Here is a 22,836-nt window from a genome sequence, read left to right on the forward strand (position 1 = left end):
CGGGTGCTGGTCCAATTCTGACACATTATGTAGAAAATTGTTGAATTTATTGAAGAATAATATGCAGGGGAGTTAGTTCCTGGTTTGATACACAACTGCATTAGTGTTTGCCAATAAATAACCTATTAGTGGCAAACACAAGATAGTGTAAATGTTTAAAGCTATAGTGCGTAACCTCCTCCCCCCACCATTGTTAAAGGAAACCTATACTCCAATGCTTTACCCTTCTTCCACCTCCTCCTCCCTTCCAGCTCGCCTGTCAACTAATGTTTACAACATGGAGAGAAGAAGCACGAGGCAGGAAGTGACTGCACGCTCACACTCTGGCAGTGCAGGGCCAGATAACTTGTGTGTGTTTTTATTATGACTGCCTGGAACACATCTCAGATCTAATGGTGGGATTCACATATTTCTGAGCATATAACAGACATCTGAACAGTCACTCTTTCCAACTAGAATTTGGTAAAACACATGTACATCCAGAATATGCCATCTGACTTTCACATATAAAATGTTGATGAGTGTCTATTTAATGGGCAATTTAAATGGAAGATCAATAATTTCAAAACATATAACATCAAACAGATCTTAAATCTGGTCTAGGAAAAATAATCAGTGCTTCAATTGGACGCACGGCAATATTACTGCTGTGCTCACTATTAGCTTGATAACAACCTGACCTCACACACTCATCATGTATTGGCCCAGACTGCTATGTGGGACAGCAGGCTCTGTGCCATTCCCACTCATGTTCTGTATCTGTGCCTGGGTTACAGTGTTGGCATGTTCAGATGCCTTTAACACAAGCTTATCACTGAAGGGCCAAGGCTACAAATACAATTCAGTACATACTTTTATGAGAGGACTATGTTCACAGACTATCACGTATGTACCACCCTTCCAAACTTCTTTAAAAGACAGTTTTTTTTTAATCAAAATACATCTAGGGGGCGCTCAGTCCTCAGAAGCAGCAGACCACGGGTTCGAATCTGGCTCATGGTCGTTCTCTGCATGTCATTCCCTTCTCAGCCCCATTTTATTTATGTCTCTCCAAAGCTATCTAATTAAGCAGCAAATGCCAAAAAAAGTATCTTTAAAAAAGAGAAAGGTTTTCTTTTTTTGAATACCTGCACATACGAGATAAATACAAATCGAGAGAAACAAATCAGTGAAATTCACTTATTTTATACAATTATGCATGTCGCAGCAGTAATGCTTTTCTATAGCACTATAAAGGTTAACTTATTTTTTCTTTTTGAGAGGGGCATTGCAATCCTGTTTAATTTCATTCTCAGTAACTATGGTGAGTGCCAATCAAAAAGGCTGGAATGTAGAGTATGTGTGGTCAGTGCAGCTCAGAGGAGGAAAAAGTTCCCTTTGCTAAGACAGACAGCAGAGCGGGTATGGAGCCAGTGAGCGTGGCATTTACTTCAAGCAAATTTGAGACAAGAGTTTTGAGAAGTAAGAAGCCAGAGCCCCCAAATTCAAACACTCACTCTTATAGTATGAGGATAGTAAAAATAATTTGCCTATATGTACTCAAGAATTGTTGACATACAATTGGGAATGAGAAGCTCCAACTATAAAAGCTAGTGGTGCGAAAAAGGTACACACACACGCCTTCCCAAAGGCCAATCTAGGACTTTATAGTGACGATAAAGGCTTCGCAAGCAAATTCACCATGTTGAAAATAGCCAGCAAAAGAATCAACAAACACAACTATACTGAAAACAATGTTTTAGACATGTGGAAAAAAAGCAAGAAATGCAATCTATACTTTTTTTTATTTTTTTTCAAAGTGCACAACAGAAATGCTGTGTGGAGAAAAGCCCCCGGTCGATTGTATTTAACCTTGTGGACTTGCACCTGTGACCCTTTGACACTTGACCTTTGACCTCGTGACCATGTCGGCCCCTTGCCCTCCATTCCTAATGGCCGCCCAATGAACCACTTACTTAACAAAGCAGAGCAGCGGTGATTACGTATGCGCCTGTGTGTGTCTCTGTGTGTGTTTTCGTGTGTGTATCTCTGTGGGTGTTTGTGTGTGTCTGTGTGTCTGTGTGCGTCTGTGTGTGCGTGTGCGTCTGTGTGTGCGTCTGTGTGTGTGTGTGTGTGTGTGTGTGTGTGTGTGTGTGTGTGTGTATGTTGGAGGAGGGTAAGACAACCAGATATAGACTTGAGGGTGTAGGGGGGATTGAGTTAAACCAAGCTCTCCTTCAGTCATATGATTGTCCAGTGAGCAGCATAGACAACAATACAGAGTGACCCGTGCATGTGACAAGCCTTTCATAGATTCTAATCCCAATTCACTTAGGAAAAAAAAACCTAAATACATACTCTTAAATAAATGAATGAAGTAAGAAAACAAACACTTCTTATGCTGATTTCAATTTGTTAAAGCAATAGTTTATAATTTTTGAGAATGGCAAATAGGTATTTGGCAAATAGGTTAATACAGGGTCCATGATATAATGAAATGTACTGGACAAGACTGTGGTCTACTCTGCATTTAACAATAAAAGAAAAAAATATTAAAATCTAAGGGAAGATAGACTAAAGGTAAAAAAGTAGAGGATGAGTAATACAATATATAAATTTAGTAATAATACCAAAGGGACCTATATACAGAAAGTGACAATATACGGTGGCAGTGTAGGAGTATAAAGATGGACATGTACAGTACATGAAAGTGACAGGTGAATGCAGAGGTTAGATGTTCATTGTAGTGCAAATTGTTCCTGTACAGTGCAACTTTAATTGTGTTGGTTTGATCTGCTTTGTTCAAGGGATAAAGCTTGAGGACTGGTTAGGGTTAGGGGGGTAGGCAACATTATGCCTGTCCATGCAGTGGGTAGTAGGGCTGCAGTATACCGAAAATTAATGTTATCGCATATGGCATGTGTTTCTGATATCTCAGACACAACACAGCAACTCCTGTTTGGAGGTCAGTTCTTCAGTCAAGGGCAAAGGCAGGATTCCTACCCTAATACTTCACATACTGTTCACATAATGTCTTGTGCTGGGACAGAAACAGATAGAACGTGTGTGAGAGAAGAGCAGGAGTCAGCGTTAAAGAGGGACGAGTGTTAACTATGCAGTCTGTACATCACTTTGACCCAGTCATCCGCAAGATCGTTAAAGCACCCGTAAACACTCTGCTGATAACTAAGAGTTATCTCCTGCAGACTCACACACACACACACACACACACCAGGAGATAACTCAAACGCTGTCTGCTAACAGTTAATGACATAGTACCCCATTTATCAAGAAATATCCAACAGACAATGTCTGACTGATAGGAAAATTGGCCATAAAACACTGGGGTTGATTCTTACAATAGAGCGTACCGCCTTTATTTCATGCTTCAACTGTTATTGCAGCATGCAAACACAAATTTGAGTCCACATAAAAACACTACAGACACACCAGACGCCAGCGTGCTCCATCCGTCATAATAAATGTCAGGAGCAAAGACTTAGGCCTATTTCATTTATTAAGTTACTATATTAGTCAATGGTTACATTGAAATTTGTCTTTTCGCATATCCCCTCACAAGTTACTACATGGGGGTCAGAGCGCAGGGTCAGCCATAGTACAGCGCCTCTGGGGCAGTTTGGGGTTAAGCGCCTTGCTCAAGGATACAATGGTAGAGATGGTGGGCACCGTAGACGTAATACCAGCCACCACTTGTATTACAACTAACACCCTCCTGTCCGGTGCCGGGGATCGAACCAGCGACCTCATGGTTCCTATATGCCATCCTACCACCCCTTTTAAATGGAACAACAGTTGATTTCTAAGTAATATTAAATGAGTCAGCTTTCTTTAGTTATTTGTTTAATAAGTGAGTACTTCTAATCTATTTAGGTAGTAATTGTACCACAAAGGTTTGTCTGTCCAAAGGTTAAAAAGATCTTCCTACCAGCACCTTCCTGGAGTCTTGTTTTTATTGTGTGGCTGCCAACCAGCCAGCAGAGACTGAGGGAACTATCCATTGTTAAACAGATATTGGGCTAAATGAACAACAGGCTCATATACAGTATGTGAATGAAGCATGTAGGCCTAACAACCACAGGGAATTTGGTTGGCCATGGAAAAGAGTGCTCACAGTTAAAAGAGATAATTGGCTGCCTAGATTTCTTCAAAACTCACCTTGTTTTTGTTGTTACTCTATAGCTGGGTTACTAAAACCTCCAAAAGCCACATGACGTGTTGTAGTGTAAACCCTCTCAACCTAAAAACACCTTGACAAGGCCCTGCAGGGGGACATGAGTCACACATTCTGTACGCTTTACACCAATTTGTCTGTCTGTTTAACACTTTTGACAGGCAGCATTGACAAAAAGACCTGGACAGGGGCTGGAGGGCAAACCCACTCCTTGCAGCTTTAGCAACAGCTTTAACTCACACACACCTAAAAAAACCCAACCCATCCCACCTAGGGGCAAACAAAATGATCGCCCACCTAGAATTCAACAGGTACGCATGGAGCAAAAGAGCCATGAGTCAAGTTCTCCCATTTCACTTTCAGCGCTGATCGGAGTGTTTACCACGGAGCATCAACAAGCACTGACTGGTCTAATACTGCTCACCTAGTGAGAGCATTATCACGCTATCCTGAAAGGTTGAAAATCAGAATAGATTTGACAATTGGATTTTGCACCTGTCTAGTGTTTGTATGGCATTACTAACACAGTTAAACTCAATTTCAATGAGGCAAATTGAGTGAGAGAGTGTCTATCAAATATTTACTAGCTGGCAATGACCAGATTTACGTACAGACCATTTATTTATCCTGGAGAGCTTGGGAATGAAATGCACCATGTGTGCTCAGAATGCTCCGTCTTTGTTTAAGGCTGCGGTCTAATCACTTTTATGGTGATTTTTGCAGCTGCAATTTATGGAGTTGTTGTCTCAGGACATAAACTGCCCACTTAAGAGTTTAATTCAGAGAAATAATTGGACAGAACAGTCTTTTTTTAATGGGCCGCTTGCTTCCCTTCACCAAGAGTTTGAAAAAGTCTGGGGGAGTTTGGAAACTATGGAAACTATAACAATGAAGGGGGATTCTGCGAGTGTGTGTGTGTGTGAGAGAGAGAGAGAGAGAGAGAGAGAGTGTGAGTGTGAGTGTGAGTGTGAGTGTGAGTGTGTTTGTGTGTGTGTGTGTGTGTGTGTGTGTGTGTGTGTGTGTGTGTGTGTGGTTGTGAGTGTGGTTGTGAGTGTGCGTGTGTGAGTGAGTGTGTGCATGTGTGTATTCTCCAATCAAACGCATAGGAATTCAGTGTCCAGCATGTGAATTTGTGTGTGTGTGCAGAAGTAGAGCAGAGGGCACTGTACAGATCTCAGCCAACCACATTCTCTTGGCATCAGTTCGTCTTTTGTTGTGGTTCCTGTCAGAAACAAAAGGGTTCCATGTTCCATCTCTTCAGCAGGGCACCTAACCTAAACAAGGCCCGCTATGAATTGGAATGATTGGGCTTGAATCAGACACCCAAGACCCATAAAGTAGAGTCAGGGCCAGCTTAGTTGCAATGTATCAGGAAAAAAAACTGAGCTACAAACAAAAATATTTCATTTTGTCCTTGGAGTTCAGCTGGTAGTGGGAGTCCAGCGTGTTTGAGGTTGAGTTCAAATGCAGGTTTTTATCCCAGGAAGGGAAGGGTGGAGCACACTATAAAGATCCTCCAAGTAGCCACCAAATGGTATGGGGTTGAGATGGCACGTATTAAGCATTTCCCTACATTCACAGTTAAATATAAAAAGGCACGGATTACGTCACTGCTTTTTTTGTGAGCGTGTAATGTATATACTTCAGGTCAGGTCTATTTGACTGAAGACATGTTATTAGAGCTGGTCACAGACAACTCGTCCTCCACCCAGAAAAGGGGAGTTCAGTGAGCTTGAACTCATCAGAACTAAAATATGCTGTAATTGCATATTTTGCATATTTACTATAACGAGCACTGTCCTTTACTGCCTTATATGTGGTTAATGTGTAATTTGACTGCTTTAAGGAGAATAGTAATTGTAAAAAAAAACAGAGATTAAGTTAAATCTTTACCTCAATAACATGCAGACGAATTAAAAGGCTAGCTTTCCACCCTGATTCTTTCCTGCAGGTCTTCCATTCAGGCTGTGTACATATAGCAACAAATAAGACAGAAGAGCTTGGCCTGAGAGGCAAAACCCAGGGCAACTAAAACTATGCTAAAACCTTAGTAAAGTAGAACAAATCCCAAAGGTTTTAAAGTGATGACTGATCAAATTGCATCGGATATCACTTTAATATACTTTCCATTTTAGAGCCAAGCAGCGTGATCTCGGAACAAAGCAATATTCATCAACTGTAATTCCATTTCCCCCGAGACAGCATTTGTGTAATAATAACCTGAAATACTCATTCCAAACAGGCCCAAGTCTTTCCCTGTTCTGTGGCTGGCTACACAGGCATCAAGCCCTACATGCAAATAAGCAGGCAGAGGTTATTGACTCAACTGCCTGTTGGCCTGCAGTTGGCCAACTGACTCTCAGCTATAGTTTTCACCGACTATAGCTGGGTCGGTTAGCTATAGTTTAGCATTCTGGCTGGCTTAGCCCAATTCCCCTGCCTACACTATTGTGGAAACGGTTTTGAGTGCATTGTCTTTTGGACAAAGGGGCCATGCACGACCCACAACAAAAAGTGACATGAGTGCAGAGGGGAAAACAAAAACCCTGCAGGGGGGCAAGGGTTTTTGGGAGGAGAGGAGGAGAGCTCCCAGGCCATTTCACTCAGCAGAGCAAGGAAGCCCATATTCAGCTATTTAAGGCAAAGCATTGTGGGGAAAAAAAACTGGTGACACTTGGAACTCTTTCTAAATATTCTGAGTCCCTCAAAACACCAACACAAGCGTTTATCTAGAACGTTCCTGCTACACTACATTTCAATAGACCAATGTGTGTCCATCTTCGAAAAAGACAAACAACTTAACAATAAGGAACCTGAAGAACTTGTTTTCTCTCCACGTGAAATGGTTGTAACAAGAGCTATCGTGTACTTTTATTACATTATAATATACATTTCTCTTAATTCCTTTTGAGAACTCTAATATTGGTCCTTCCTGATACTCGAGGAGCTTTAATTTCCTTCATAATGAAAAAAATTAATCACAAATCCACCTGCTTGTCCCTCTCAATTGCACAGCTGGAGAGTAGTTATTGAAATACATGAAACACAATCTTCTAAACTGTTGAAGACAATAATAAAAAAATAAAAATAAAAAAAACGTCCAACTCCAAACACTGCAGAATAGTTATCAGTGGTGCAACTGAATTTGATGTGTTCTTGTAGGCTTCACTCAGACCTATAATTCTCGGAAATCTTTTTTTTTCCAGCGACACCTGAAGCCCTCAGACATTGGAGACAGAAAGGAAAAGACAAAAAAAAGATGGAGATAGGACGAAAGTTGTAGACAGAAGGACTAAGCAATAATTGAGTAAGGAGTTGAAGATATCCACCCCACCCTGATTCCAGTGAAAAGCAGGTTAACACACGCAAGTACGCTAGTTGTAAAAAAAAAAAAGCAGTGCTGATGGCGGTTGAGCGCGGTTGGTCTTATTTGCCTGTCTATCTGCGACAACAGCAAGCTCACAGTCTCACACACAGCAGCAACAAAGACGCCTATTGTTTCATGTTCTACTGACACACAAACAAACGCAAGAGGAATGGAGAAGTCCCATCAAACTTACTCTCTTCTTCATTGTCTTGTACAAATGATGCTGCTCTGGACAGGACATCCAGGGGTGTCTCCATGCTGGGATGCCTGTGGGACAGAGAGGGGAGATAGATAGAGGCTGAAAATGTTGTTTTGTGTTGCTGTCTGTCACTAGGAGTTTTAAGAATGTTTCTTACAGGTCTGTAAATTATAACAAATAAAAATATCTCTACTATTCTCAAGAAGACTTGGGCCAGCTCATTGTTTGATGATTATGTTTTTGACACACAATTGATTTGGTAGAGATACCACCTACAATGTGCCGAAAAGATTACTACATTTTCAATCAAATTAAGTTTAAATGCAGGACTTTCACTTGTATTGTAGTGTTTTTCTAAATTACAGTGATGCTCATTTTAAAACACCTCTCTTCTGCTGTTTAATAGTGTGTTACATAGGCCTATTTGATGACCTTCCTGTGATGTTTAAACGTCAAAATGTTGTTTTGGCATTTCAAGAATGTATTTGTTTTTCTACTACAATGTTGAGGCTTCAGTGTATATGCTAAGAAAGGCATGTGCGGATAGTGAAATAAAGAAATAAAAACGCTAGAGCGCACCTCTTTGTGCATTCCTGAGATACCTTTCCCTCGTTTCTCCAAGGAACTAGAGAGTTTTGGAGCAGATTATGATTGACACCCATTCCCACAGCCTTCAGACACCACTGCGGGTTTATTTATAGGCATGTCGCAACAACAACAACAACAACTGGAGGCTACGTGGTGCGCGTGAAACTTTTAATAAGACGGTCAGACTCGGGCTAAGTGAAAGCGATTAAATTAGCAGCAAGTGCGCCCGCTTTTATTCCCACCAGGCTCCCGTATTTAAATAAGTCTGACTCAGTGCTTCCATTGGAAGTGTCCGGGAAGGCTTACGGTAAGGCTACAACCAACAAAAATAGCTTTTTATCTTGAAGTTGTCGGCACGATAAAATAAACGTGTTTACTCCTTCTTGGCTACGCTTGACATTTTAGGCTAGCCTACTAGCCAGCAACATTCCGCAAAACACTCATAGGGAAGCATAGGGCTTTAATTGACTTGACAAAGTTTGGGGGGAACCCGCGCGTGCAACTTCATGTCTTGAATGAAATTTCAACGAGCACGTTCGCGTTAAAAAGGAGGCGGATATTATTTCAGCCCTTCGTCTTACGTCTGTTCTCAACGAAGTCTTCATTCACACGCGGAATGTCTCACTCAAAACTCTCCAAATTGTAGGTAGCCTAGGACTGAAAAAAAGAAAAAGAGCGCACTCATCCTACAAACCCCCCCAAGACAACGTCAGTCAGTTACACACACACACAACAACAACTTTGTGTTTCGAAGCACATACCTCCTATAAGCGCCACTTTGGTATCTTCCAGGCTGGTAATATCCACACTGGGGGGAAAAATAAATACTATACAAACTACACACAAATACAGATATAAGTCCCACCGAGATTCAAAACAAAAGCCGCGGCTAAAAGCTCCAATGCGAGGGAAGACAATAGTAGCAGAGCTGTCGGGGCAAACTTTGGTTGTAGGACTAAACGAGGAAGGAGGAGGGAGGGAGGACAGGAATGCATGGAATGATGGAATTCAGTTCCTAGCAGGTGGTGAAAGTGAAGCGCGCTGATTGGCTGAGAGGCTGGAGGAGTGACATCAGCATATATTATGATAATGATGCGACACTGGATCGCTTCCTTATGGAGGTGAGGCTGCTGCTGTCACTTCAGTGTTTGCTGCACAGGGAGCCCGAGGTGCTGAGAGATTTAGTGGATGATTAAAGGAAGGCTCTCTACCTCTAACAGATGTACTTTGTTAGTACTTTGTCTTTGAGAGTGGTAGTTTAAGCATTACTCTTTCTGGCAGTGGCGGTTCTAGACCCAATTAAGTAGCCTACAGGCCTATATTAAACCTCCCATGAGGAACATTCAAATGTTTAAGAAACAGTCAAAATGTTCCTCTTATGATCATAAATGACCTGTAACAGCAAACAAGACCATCAGTGAAAACAATGCTATTTTTATATAATTGTATTATCCCTTCCCACGGGTTAGATTTCCTTGGAACTTCGACAAAACGATGTACAGCAGGCGAACCGGAATATCCTGCGTTTCCTGAACCTTACTAAGTCAACCATTATCAATCAGACAGTGACATATAAAAACATTACCTCATTGCAATACATTCAGTGGTGAATCATTCACTAGCTTCCCAAACAAATGCATGCTCGCCTGCCGGCATACGCTTGATAAACAGGCATTGGATTTAAAGTCTGCAGCTAAAAGAAGTTCGAAGGAGTAATAATTCCGAGTGGAGTAGTTTAAAGATGGATTTTCTTTTATAGATTTCAATTTCCATACATTATTATAAGACATTTGGGATTTTTCTGTGGAATAAAAAGGTAACACAAATCATGCTAGTAAAAACAATATTGTATGCTGTTGTATTAAAAAGTTTATTAAACTCAACCAATGCATTTTCGATCACAATGGATTACCTTGAGCTGCCAATAGGACCAGCTGATAACGATAGGGGGGACAGAGAGGTTAACAGATGTTTACAGTTAGGGACATGTTCATCAGAAAAATAGATGCAAACCCATTTTTTCTATTTTATGAATTTTGACATAAATATGGTACATCCATCAACAGACACTCTTAAAATGTGAAGGGGCGAAGAGCTCTTTGGTGATGTTAGAGGGGGGAAAAACCTGTGTGCATGCATAATTCAAAAGATGACAGCAAAGTCTTTTCCGCCATCATAACTTGGCAGGACTTGTGTGTCATGGCGTGCTCACACAAATGTCTTGCCGTAGTCCTGGATACAGCTGAGTCAGCGGTCCTCGGTCACTCACTGCATTCACTTTCATTACAAAGGTCCAGTCCGCGGTAGCGTTTAAATGTCAGCCATATTCCAGTCAGGCACGTGGAAAATGTCACCCTCTTTTCTACAACTTCTTCAATAATTGTATGGTAAAGGGCATATGTACCGCGACAGTACCTACGCTATTCAAACATAGTCTTGCACCTGCTATCCCCATTCACAGAGGCTATGCATGCAGTGATACAACCAGAGGTCAGTGTGTGGGTTGTTACAGACAGAGTTAGTCAAAGGATTGGACTTCGTCGATCGTCTAGCTGATAAGTTCATAGAGGAAAACGGACAGCATCAAGACATGTGTGAGACAGACGGCTTCCTCCTCCAACCTCTCCACATCTTGATCAGTTTCTTGGAGCTGTACGACACGGTCTTCCACATGCCTGCAGGGAGACACACAGAGCACCACACATTAACAACACATAACAGGAACACTATATCGATATTCAAACAGTAACTAATACACAGTGGAAGGTTTAAGACAACACTTTTAGAGAGATGACTAGTATGTCCAAAATACCATTTCTATTTCTTTAAAGTGGACAACTTAAAGAGGAACACTGATAAAGAAAAGCAGAAGAAAAGAGTGCCTACCTGCTGTAGCAATGCCCTTGATGCTTTGTGTTATACTGGAGGATTTCACAATAGATGAGATACCTGAGGAAGAATAAAAACATGCTCAAAACACACAGTTATCATCTTATCACGTTGGAATATGATTAAGTCAGAACTTCCTCAAATCTCTGTGAACGAGTCCAGTCAAAAAATGACCGGGCCAATCAGGAGCCGTGTTCTGACTGAATAAATTTGTCAATTACGTGAACCAATCAGGGGCCACATTCCACTAACGGACAGAAAAGCAGTCGGAAACACAGGGCCTGATTGGCCTGGTCACTTTTTAACCGATTGATCTGCGAGATAGAAACTAATGTGTTTCTGTTAGTAGGTATGTTTGCTACTAAATGTCTGAATTTCCTTCAGGATCAATAAACTATCTATCTATCTATTTATCTATCTATCTATCTATCTATCTATCTATCTATCTATCTATCTATCTATCTATCTATCTATCTATCCATCTATCCATCTATCTAGCTCCCACCTTGATGTACGACGGCTCCACAGTCTGGGTCCTGAGCCACCTGCAGCAGGATCTCCTCCACATCTCTGTTCTTCCCTGGAGGATCCACCAGCTTGGTGATCTTCTGCTGGAGGGTTCGAGGCAGAGCCATCAACTGGACAAACTGACCTTCAGGGCTTTTATCAACCTGCAGGTACACAATCACAATCAAATGAATACATTGACAGAGATAGACTCAGTAGACTCAATAAACCAGCAGCATCACCTATTAAACATCCACATGTCTCATCTGTATGTTCAGACACACACCAATAGGACATTGTTATTAGGAATGAACTGTATGTATTAACGCATGCTCAAGATAATAACACTATAATGTTTTTTTTTGTCATCTGTCAAAATGTGTTCATGATGAGCCTTCTAATCTGCCAGACAGTAATCCTGGGACAGATTTTCTAAAATGCAGGATTCAGAGCGCACAAGTCCCCAAAAAGACCTGTTCACTGGAAAATGTGTTACTCACACACACACACACACACACACACACACACACACACACACACACACACACACACGTGACACAAACAATGAGTTGTCCTCCAAAACATTTACAAAACATATTATTCCAGGATAGCCTCATGAGCATTCCCCTTGGCATTATAATAATTAGATGACACCTATCAGACTTAGTGAGAGACATTATGCTGCTCAATATGACACAAACACACACACACACACATATATTTTACCAGTTGTACTCGTTGATACTATATGCAAAGCAGGTAACAGGACAGGGTGCCAAGTCAGTCACACCCCATTTAAAAAGGTCACAAGCAAGGCAGTGAGGACTGAGGACACTCTGTACTCTTCATGTCAAAGCTGTCTACCTTTTAGTTGGAAAATGCCATGACACATAGATGGCAGTTATGCCAATCCATATTCTTCAAAAAATATTTTCAAAACAATTTTCCTGGAACAGTTCCAAAGTATCATATACACACACTTTTTCTTCTGAGGAACAAAACTCTAGTAGTTTTTTTAACATGTTTTTTTTTTAGATTGTGTGTGTGTGGTCTCTGTGTATTTGTACGTGCCATGGTTTACCTCCAGTTTTCCGTGTTGTGGCTTGTAGACCACTTGAGGGCAGTCCCGGAGGATGTTGTTGTACAGGATCCTAAAGTGCTGAATGTTGTCTTTGACGATATTGGCCACTTTGGACTTATCTTCTCCAATCACCATTCTGAAATCACCTAAAGAGGCACAGACAAAGTTTTTTTTTAAATACCTTAAGTCTAATATATTTGCTTAGATAACTGCTGTTTGCTGCAGTAACAAATTCTTAGGAAATACTCATTCTTATGTTTAGTTTCCAGTTTGAGTGATGCAACACTCATTAGCTCATTCCTTACTCATTATGAGCTACTGCGTCTGTAGCTAAGGAGCCTACATAGCAACATTCTCCTCGTTAGCACAATCTTAGCATGTAAACATTTGTGGGGGCAACACATATATTACAAAGAAAATTCCCAAGCTTCTCTCTATGCTCTCTTTGGACAACAACAACAATGACAAGTGTATGTATGTCTGTGTGTGCCGACTAAGTGGGAGAGAAAGAACAATAGAGGAATTATTATCATATCTAATTTGACAATGCACATCTTTGTGTAATAAATAGTTTGTTAAATGTGTCCACGCATATATGCATCTTCTAATCCAGGGACAGCAGATGCAAATTAGCTTCTTACTAACTCTGTTGCAATTGTTTTTTTTTTGTATGATGTTCCTAATAAACAAATAAAAATAAATGTAATATCTCTCAATTTTCGGCAGGTTTTTATAGTGGTGTGTGTGTGTGTGTGTGTGTGGGCCAGTTACCGGCATAAGAAAGTCCTGCTATCTGATTGAACAGGTCTTCCTCTGTGAAGCTTTCTGGCAGCATGAGGAAGGAGGCCGTCACTGCACTCTTTAGATTGGCCACAAGAGCAGCACGCAGCTTTCCATTCTCACTCTGCACCAGCATCTTCACCTACAAACAGGTATGGACATATATTAGTGTGGTGGATGCACATACATTTAGTAGTAATTGTGTTCAAATGTGCAACAACTACAAGGCTGTATTTTTTGTTATTCATTCAAATTTCAAAGCTTTATTATTCAAATGACTAAGAACATATTTGACTGGTTTGACAATAAATAGTTTGTACTGTAATCATAGCAATAGTTAAGTTTTACACAGCTGTGCTCATGATAGGCTACTGACCGGTTTGTGGAGCCTTCCAGCAGCATACATGGTCTTCCAGTGCATCAGGTCGTCTATCATAGACTCTGTACTGATCACACCGTATTTGATTATCTGAAAAGGAAAAAGGTCATTTTGTAGGTTATGTTTGGCTGTGGTGTAGTGGTTAGAGCGCTCGCTCATAGAGGCTCAGTCCTCAGAAGCAGCAGACTACAGGTTCAAATCCAGCCCGTGGTCGTTCTTTGCATGTCATTCCCCTTCCCTGCCCCATTTCATCTGTCTCTCCAAACCGTCTAATAAAAAGCAGAAAATGCCAAAAAATTATCTATGAAAAAAACAATACAGCAACAAGATCAGATGAAGTTGTAGAAAGCTAAATATGCATTTTATTTATGCGTTATGATTCTGCCAAGCCTCTGTCTGAACCAACAAACAGTAAAAAGTCAGACCTATTACAAAATAAAACTCATGTGAGAAGGAACCACAGTGTGATAAAAATAGGCCTGCTTAAGATTACAGTATAAAGGGAGGAGTGGACAGCTAGCTTCATTACAAAAGTCAAAGTAGTCACGGTTGGAGACAGAAAGTTGGTGTAGAAAAAGATGCCAAAACATGGAAGATTTAACCTAGAGATAAGTCATATTTACCCTCCCATCCACAGGCACCAGTGTGTTGTAGTATATGGCGGCCCCGTGGTCATTCTGCACAGAGCTGATGGTGGTGGGTCCCAGCAGCTTGAGGATGGAGTAGTGTTTGCGGTTCTGCAGCAGATTCATGGTGTGCCACGTCACCGGGTCGTCCACCGCAAACACAAAGTCCAGCATGTTCTTCTGCGGACATATGAAGAATAGAAAAGTATATTAAATATACAGTCTTATGGGTATATTACACAACAGGGAACATCCCACCGCCTCATACAATAATGATAGGGCTTCATACACAAACCACACAGAACCACCTAGAATATACAATATGCTCTGCGGGGTCAGGTTCTATAAAAAACTCAACAGATGCATTCGTTTTGATGTGTTTGTAGCCATTATGAAGCCTTGTTCAAATAAATACATGAAACTGAATACATTATTACTTTAATTCATGTTTTACCTTGAAACAGGTCAGTTTTAACCTAAACACAATTAATTTATAATGTGTCACTTATGTGTGTTAAAATGTGTGTTAATAGAATATTGAAAAGTGGAACATTGGGCCTTAGGAACATTGATATGCTCCCATATAGGACATTTCAAGAAACAACAAACAAAAACAGGAAGTACAGAATAAAGTGTGTGTGTGTGTGTGTGTGTGTGTGTGTGTGTGTTTGTTTGTTTGTTACTTTACTTTTTTCTAACCGAGTTTATTCAAGCAAGCAGTCTAGAAAAGGCTACACTATTATGATATCAAGCAGTGCACAGGTGCAAGTGAAGGGTGTTTACTGTCACGAGCAGAGTTTACAGACTGTGAGGAGTCAGGACAGGTGACACTAACCTCCATTTGACCTTGGCTGGCCCCGTGTTGTTTGAAAACGCCTGATCCATAGGCAAAAGCTAAAGTGATGTCCTGGGGAAACTGTGACAGAATGCGTCTATAAACTACCCCGGCGTTGTGCAGAGCTGGAAGAGTCATTTTTCAAATAGCTTGGGTAGCTTCCTCCCAGGAACAACACGCGCCGGTTTATAGGCGGAATAACCGACTAAATAACGTGTACAATGAACAACCGGGCGCATTTAGTAAGCTATACATATCAGACTGAGGTTTTCTGTACAAATAAGCGGGAGCAAAACCAATGGATAATACTGAAATGGTCAGTTTTGTCGTATAAGTGCGGTCTGTACTTGGTCAGCTGTGTTGTTGAAGGTCGATTTAAATATACGTCACGGAATGTGCTGCGGCCTGGAGCATCATGGGAAATGGAGTCCGGGATGAAGGTAAGCAAACCGAACCTTCAAAACTGTCGAAATAAGCATTAATTGTCCGGCTATTCTGCAAGTTACCATTTATGTGATTAAAAGCAGTCGTTAAATGTTACCTCCAGCATCTAAATAAGTGGAAAATAATATAAGCAACATTTTAAAGCTCTCCATTGAGCCAGCAGAGGGTGTTTTTTGACCAAGTTTAGCCAGCTTGACTATGAGGTAATGCTAATGTGTATAGTTGTGTGCACTGTGCAGTCAGCTAAATCTAATGGCAAGGGCCATTGTCCGTCTTGAAAGTCATGAAAAAAAAAATTAAGAAAATATTTGAAGGAAGTATTGAAGTGTTTTTTTAAAGTAGCCTAACTATTCATTATTGTAATCCTTTAGTAGAGGGGCTAACCTGTCATGACAGCCATTTTATCTTTATTCTTCACTTGGCAATGGCTCTGGCTGTATCTCAATCGAGGGGCAGCAGCCTACAAAGGCTGCATTTGAAGACCGATTGCATCATAGCGGCTCACAAATGCTTGTCCCATTTGGAAAGCTCCTTCATATGCGGTTTCACGGTTTTGAAGGGTCCAACAGATGTATCCTTCGCGGCCCAACATATCCCAAGGTTCATTTTCAGAGATGGCATAAAATAAAATAAAAAATAACAAAACAGCAACGTGTTGCTCCATCTTCTTAACTTTTATCTTCCTTTCTTTTTTTCTTGTCTTTTCTTTTATTTCTTCTTGTACTTTTTTTTGTCTGTAGGCAACTTCTTTTTCCCTCCGTTGACAAGGCTGTTTCCATTGGCAGCAATCAGGGTTGTTAGGCAGCACAGGAGTGGCGAGTCGTCACGCAAGGTAATGGCTTGTTACGCAAACCGGAATTGCTCCTAAACGGAGACCTGCGGAGACCGTCTCACTTAAAAACGCTTGTTCGGCCTTCAAATCGGTCTTCACAGGCTATGGCCTTTGTAGACCGTGTCCTTTGAAGGCTGCGGCCCCTCAAATGGGATACAGCTAATATTACAAGCTCAATTAAAGTCAGGGCCTTTCACAATTAGATTTTGTTTTTCATTAAACTATCTGTTGTGTTTAAATTTCCTATCTCGAATTACACATTTTGTAAAAGAAAAAATCCCTAATTGAATCATCTTGACATAGTAATGATGAGGCTTTTGCTCTTGACCTCATCCAGACTTTGACATGTTGCCATCACTAGAAATATTAAACAAAATCTAAATGAAAGCAAATACTGCATTTCAAAATGACCATTATTCATCTGAAATAGTCATTATTTACAACAACATAAACACATTACCTCATCGTGATCCATAACTAACTGCTGTCTCTCGTTCATTCGCTTTGTGTGGGGACACATAGGCTACTCGTTCAGCTCCGTGAGAGGTGACAATGGATCAACTCATTGCAATCAGGTGTAGTTGATGCTGTGTCACTAACCACTCTCACCGAGCCAAAAAGAGTCCGGTGCCCTCACACTTTCAACACACGGACACGCACTATATTGCTTCCTGATTATTTGAATCTCACACGCCCTGCACGAGCTAGAAAACAGCTTCACGACAGCTGGCGTCGTAAAAATACTACCGCTTTTGTTCAAAGGTGTCGCCAACGTGCCGACTTACTCGTTGTAGCTTTAAAATAAGTAAATAAAAGACAGTGACACCCAGCAGCACATTGTGTGTAAGTAAAATCAGTTTCAACCATGAGGCTCATTTGAAAAACCATTACCAGTCCTCCTCCTGTAATAGTCACTATAGTCTTACAGGCCCAAACGCGCACATCTATTCTGAATGTATACATATTTAATGCTCTCGTGGCAGTTAGCGATATGTCTGTAGCTCATTATACAATTATGAAGAACGGTACAAATATTATCTTCTGCCGAGAACCATCCCTTTTCAGCCAAATGAATATTTAAAAGGTCACTAAATCCTGACTAGCAAAGCTCCCTCACTCTGTTAAAAAGCCTTGCCAGTAAAGCACCAGGCAGAGTGAAAAGGGCATGTGTTAATTCTAGACTACATCGTGTTAAGTTAATACCCGCCGTGATCATGCCCTAAGAGATGTAGCCTACATCAGTCCATAAATGCTTTCTGCTAGTGATATGTAATGGCTGTAGTACCTTGGGATTTAACCTGCATTAAGTGATTTATATTTTTTTTAAAGGTGCACTATTCAGTTTCAGGGGAGGGGGGACTTGTTTACATTTGCAGAGCCTCCAGTTAGTTATAGAATATATGACAACAATGTGGGCTCCTGCTGCTATAAACACCAACAGCAAAAAAGTAACTTTTCAGAAAGCCTTTTAACTTCATACAGTGTTCCAGGGATTCCTGGGAGGAATTTTTTTTTAATTTCAGTTGTGCAAATACACCTTACAAAACTTGTTCTTTTCTCTGACATAGCCTACCTAAAGTTACATTTATTATTAAATGATAACTAAATAATTATACACAATTATTTTGCTATTTGGCAGTGCAACAAGCAGTAAACACATGTTATTATGTCGATACATCGAATGACTTAGCACTTTTTTGGAAGAATGAGTGAGCCCCTTTCTCATGGCCATTTGATATGTTGTTTTAATAACAAATATCAATTATAGCTGCGTTAACGAAAACCACATGTTTACAGTCAACATGAGGAAATTAAGAACTTGAAATATCATCTTACGTTGAAACATTTGAATGCTTATTGCTAAGACTTGCAGCAGTAAACTCATATAGGCACAGGGGATTTGTGGGATAAACAAAGATAGTGAGGCAAAAAGCAGAGTCTAACAATCACATACTTGTGTAATTTTAAGATATTTTTGGGGCATTTTTTTAATGCTTTTTATTGATAGTGCAGAGAGACAGAGGTGAAATGGGGCAGAGAGGGGAGTGACATGCAGATAACGACCGCGGGCGGGAATCAAACCCGGGTCTGCTGCTGGGCCCGGCCCGGGGGGGGGGGGGGGGGGATGCCCTACCAACTGAGCTAAGGGCGCCCCCCTAGGATGAAAGGCTTTTAAAGATATATTGCTTACCACTGTTAGAATCCTTCCATCATACCTTTCTCACAGTGTTTGCCTGCAGGCCAGTGTGAAAATGATTGAGGTGATTGGAACAAAAACAAAAGCTGCTTTTGAAACTTTTTGGTTTGGAATCAATAATTGAATTGATTTAATCGATATTTGTGTTGACTGATTTTCCTACTTGACATGATTCTTCCAGCGTTTTCTAAAGGCTATATTATTTTCAGAAAGTGGCAAATGATTTACAGCTCACAGTACGTAGCTCTCCTTGAGATTTAATGGCCGCATCAAGAACGCTTCATTTGTCAACAGCTTTCATAGGTTTGACTTGGTGAATCCCCTTAGTGCAGTTTAGTCTGCAGTTAACTGTTGCAGTTTAAACATTAATATCTGTCAGCAGCAACGTGTTATGAAAACCACAAGAGGAGGAACACAGATTATAGTGAATGGTGCATGCAACTCCTCCGAGGCAATTTTAGGCTCGTAATGGTAATACAGCCGCTTCCATACGCAAACACACAAAGACACAGACACACACACACACACACACACGCACACACACACACAATCATACACATTTTTTTCTTTTCATCTTTTTTTCATGCTTGTTGCCATGGAGATCACCATTGCTGCCCATGCCGGATCATCAAAAGAAAAATGGACCATTAACCACACTGACACACACACACACACACACACACACACACACACACACAAACTCACACTCACACACACACACACTTCTGTAGATGCACTGCTGCTGAATGCCCCCACAAGAAGAGACAAACCGAAGCAAACACTTTTATCTTCAGCCCTATAGGGTTACTGTGTCACCGATCAGGGAGGAAGTCCCTAATATGGGAGGCAGAAGGATGAGCTCAAATCTCATATGAATAAATGAATAAGTAATGAAACACTGGTTGCTACCTAGAATGACATGATTGTACACTGGAGCATTTTAATCTTCTTTGCCAAAAAATGATGAATTGGCTGAGATGATTAAGTAGATTATGTTTAACGACATAGGGCCACATCTACTAAAGGATTGCGCCGCTTTTGTGGCCACTAAACCGGTGCAAACTAGAGAGAGAAAAAATAGCGCCCTATCCACAGAGGACGTGCAAAGGCGAAAATACGCACTGTCTGCACTGAAACTGCCCTGCCGAATAAACAGCATGGATGGTGCGTCTCTCCAATTTGAATGTATTTATATGAGGGAATATTCAAAATCCAGCACAAAATTGCTTTTATATTTACATAGAAGTAGGGCGCCTCGCCATGTTGCACCGCCATGTTTCTACAACACAGAACAGAATCTTCATACCATCACTTGATATTGTGGAAAGACTTGAGGCAGAGATGGATCAGCCATCTTTAGTAACTAACGCTTCTTGTCCTTGAAGCCCACCATAGCTTCTGTAAATGCTCTGAAGTGAGGGGTTAGCAAGGGAGCGTTGCAATCTAGAGTCGCACCACTAGATGCTGTTTAATACCCTGATATTACACACTGTAAGACTTCACAATCTGTAAACCATGTTGTTGTTCCATATGAACCATTTCTTTGTAACCAGTCCATGTTGTAAATCCAACTCACCCTTTACGACCCTGTACACGGTTGTATTTAAGCTCTGGATGATCTGCTCACTCGCTTCGCTCTGCTGCTATTCTGCTGAGTTTCGATTGCTGCAATCAGTCACTGCTGCTCCTCTAGCATTTCATCATCCCAGCATCTCCAACACAGCACTCACCTGTAGGCAACTTATGACCCTCACTCCCTTATCCTTTATCCCTTATATACTGTATATATATTTAGCCTTCACTGGGTGACTGAAATGTTGTTACATAAAGGTGTTACTAAATCTTTTTTTCCTCTCTTTTGTTCGCTTGTGTCAGGCCAGCTTCTGTTGTACTTGTTGCTATGGCAGTTTTCAAAATCTCACATTTTTTGTTGTGCCTAAAAGTACAATATTATTTTATAATATAAAAATACATGTTTTATAACTATAATACAAACAGGTCTGTCACAAAATACACTGTAACCGACTGCAGTGAAAACTTCTGCACAGTGTGTGTGTGCATGTGTAGCCTATGTGTGGTTCACACAGGCAGGATAATATGGTGTTTTGGGGGATTTGCTATATCTTTAGTTGTGTGTGTGTGTGTGTGTGTGTGTGTGTGTGTGTAGGTGTTTTTATCTTGTGGCTCCATCCATCCACACAGTCAGCGCTGGTAAAGTTAATTCAGTGAGCTACAGTATTTGTTATAATGGTCGGCTGAATCCACATCTATTCCCTGAAGCGGGTTCAAAGGCTCGAGACATTTGAATCCATGTTTCATTTGATGTCACTGCATACGGACTCATTATGCAAGGGGGGCATGCTAGTAATATGACTTATGTGAAGGTTGTATCATTGAGAAACCAGAAGGAACTAGGCTGTAACTTCACAACAGCAGCGCCCCATAATCAGCCTGTTGTGTCCTGGGTTGCGCCCCCTGTGTTTTCAATTAACCTGCCAGTGTATCTGAGATCACTCCCTGCAAGGCAAACTTCCATTCATCCAATTGTATGCTGCAGCCTTGTCTGCCCTGCCACATTCAGTCATTAAAAAAAGTCATGAATTAATTAAATAAAACTCGGATTGAGTTGAAATCGAATTGAATAATTCATTAAAATATTTGAATTTGCAATGACCTGCATCCCCTGACTTTCCCAAGAGGATTTCTTCATTTGTATTACCTAAATTGAGCCAATGAAACCTCAGGAGGTATGATCCTGGCATATTTATCAACACACGCTTAGATATCTGCAACAGAAGACCTAAAAGTAGAATTTAATCAGGCCATCGAACCCCACAAACAAACAGACACACACACAGTATGCTGATGAAGAATTATCACAATTATATTTTTATTTCTGAATTAATTAATACATCCCAAGGCAGGTCTATCTATATACCCTATTTCACAAATAAGTTTACAATCTATGCAGCACACAACTCGATCCAGATCATTTGATGTTAATATAACGATTAATTTCCATACATCCATTGATGTAACATAATGAATAAACCTCATGCATGAATACAGGTCTTACTAGTGTGATGGTGTGAACCTTGAAACAGAAAGGAGAGCTGGATGCAGCAGGGCTGAACGTGTTTGTATGTCAGCATCTGTGTTCCTGTGTATATGCCAGAGTGTGTGTGTGTGTGTGTGTGTGTGTGTGTGTGTGTGTGTGTGTGTGTGTGTGTGTGTGCGTGTGTGCGTGTGTGTGTGTGCGTGTGTGTGTGTGTGTGTGTGGACAGATGAGTGATGCTCCTGGCTTTGTGGATGTGCTGTTTGTGTATTCTGACTGTTCCTTCCAATGCAGCAGCAGCAGCAGCACACAGCCATCATATAAGATCATATCACACTCTCCTCTCCAAGCTATGCCACTTTAAAAACACACACTCGAGTCAAAATAGAAGAGGGAACATGATAAGGCTACAATCTTATTCAGTGGGGATCTCTTTCTGTAAAAGGATAGGATGTTTAAAGCAAATAATTCATGCTGTAAATGGCAGAGTTTGTCTTTGAAATATGGTCGTACAAAAAAAAAGAGAAAAAGCCCACTTCTGATGCACAAATTGCCCACAGTTGCCTTTGACTATACGTTGCTTGCTTAATTTCATGCACACATGTATTATACTGTGGCTGTGTTGGTAGATGTGTTATGTGTTGTGTATGCTTCAACACGAAGGCCAGGCTGAGCTTGGGATGTCACTACAGTACACACACACACACACACACACGCACACATACACATACAAATACACATACACATACGCATACACATACGCATACACACACACATACACATACACATACACATACACATACACACACACCCACATGCACACACACACACACACACTGCAGCTCTGTGACTCACTCCGGCTCTCTTCTGGTTGACTAAACACACA

The 22,836-nt window shown here is 40.9% G+C and overlaps 2 protein-coding genes across 3 annotated transcripts in view; both read right to left on the reverse strand.

Annotated features, from left to right (window-relative positions):
* vgll4b (vestigial-like family member 4b) overlaps positions 1 to 9,223 on the reverse strand; it is a 38,955-nt gene extending 29,732 nt beyond the window's left edge. Inside the window, exons 1-2 of the mRNA XM_080025498.1 lie at positions 9,087 to 9,223; positions 7,732 to 7,805 (exon numbers count right to left, since the gene is read on the reverse strand). Coding sequence (XP_079881624.1) covers positions 7,732 to 7,795 — 64 coding nt within the window. The 5' untranslated portion in view covers positions 7,796 to 7,805; positions 9,087 to 9,223. The remainder of the gene's footprint in view (positions 1 to 7,731; positions 7,806 to 9,086) is intronic.
* A 964-nt stretch (positions 9,224 to 10,187) lies between these two features.
* The window catches only part of tamm41 (TAM41 mitochondrial translocator assembly and maintenance homolog), a 347,761-nt gene continuing 335,112 nt past the window's right edge, over positions 10,188 to 22,836 (reverse strand). Inside the window, exons 1-8 of one of the 2 annotated variants that reach the window (XM_080025637.1) lie at positions 15,423 to 15,777; positions 14,585 to 14,767; positions 13,959 to 14,051; positions 13,574 to 13,724; positions 12,803 to 12,948; positions 11,720 to 11,885; positions 11,212 to 11,274; positions 10,188 to 11,000 (exon numbers count right to left, since the gene is read on the reverse strand). In XM_080025637.1, coding sequence (XP_079881763.1) covers positions 10,909 to 11,000; positions 11,212 to 11,274; positions 11,720 to 11,885; positions 12,803 to 12,948; positions 13,574 to 13,724; positions 13,959 to 14,051; positions 14,585 to 14,767; positions 15,423 to 15,560 — 1,032 coding nt within the window. In that variant the 5' untranslated portion in view covers positions 15,561 to 15,777 and the 3' untranslated portion in view covers positions 10,188 to 10,908. Of the gene's footprint in view, positions 11,001 to 11,211; positions 11,275 to 11,719; positions 11,886 to 12,802; positions 12,949 to 13,573; positions 13,725 to 13,958; positions 14,052 to 14,584; positions 14,768 to 15,422; positions 15,778 to 22,836 lie in introns of those variants that run through there. The other variant, XM_080025638.1, reaches the window with a different exon arrangement.

This window comes from Ammodytes marinus, assembly GCF_949987685.1.
Source record: "Ammodytes marinus genome assembly, chromosome: 4".
In the NCBI taxonomy this organism is placed as follows: Eukaryota; Metazoa; Chordata; class Actinopteri; order Uranoscopiformes; family Ammodytidae; genus Ammodytes; species Ammodytes marinus.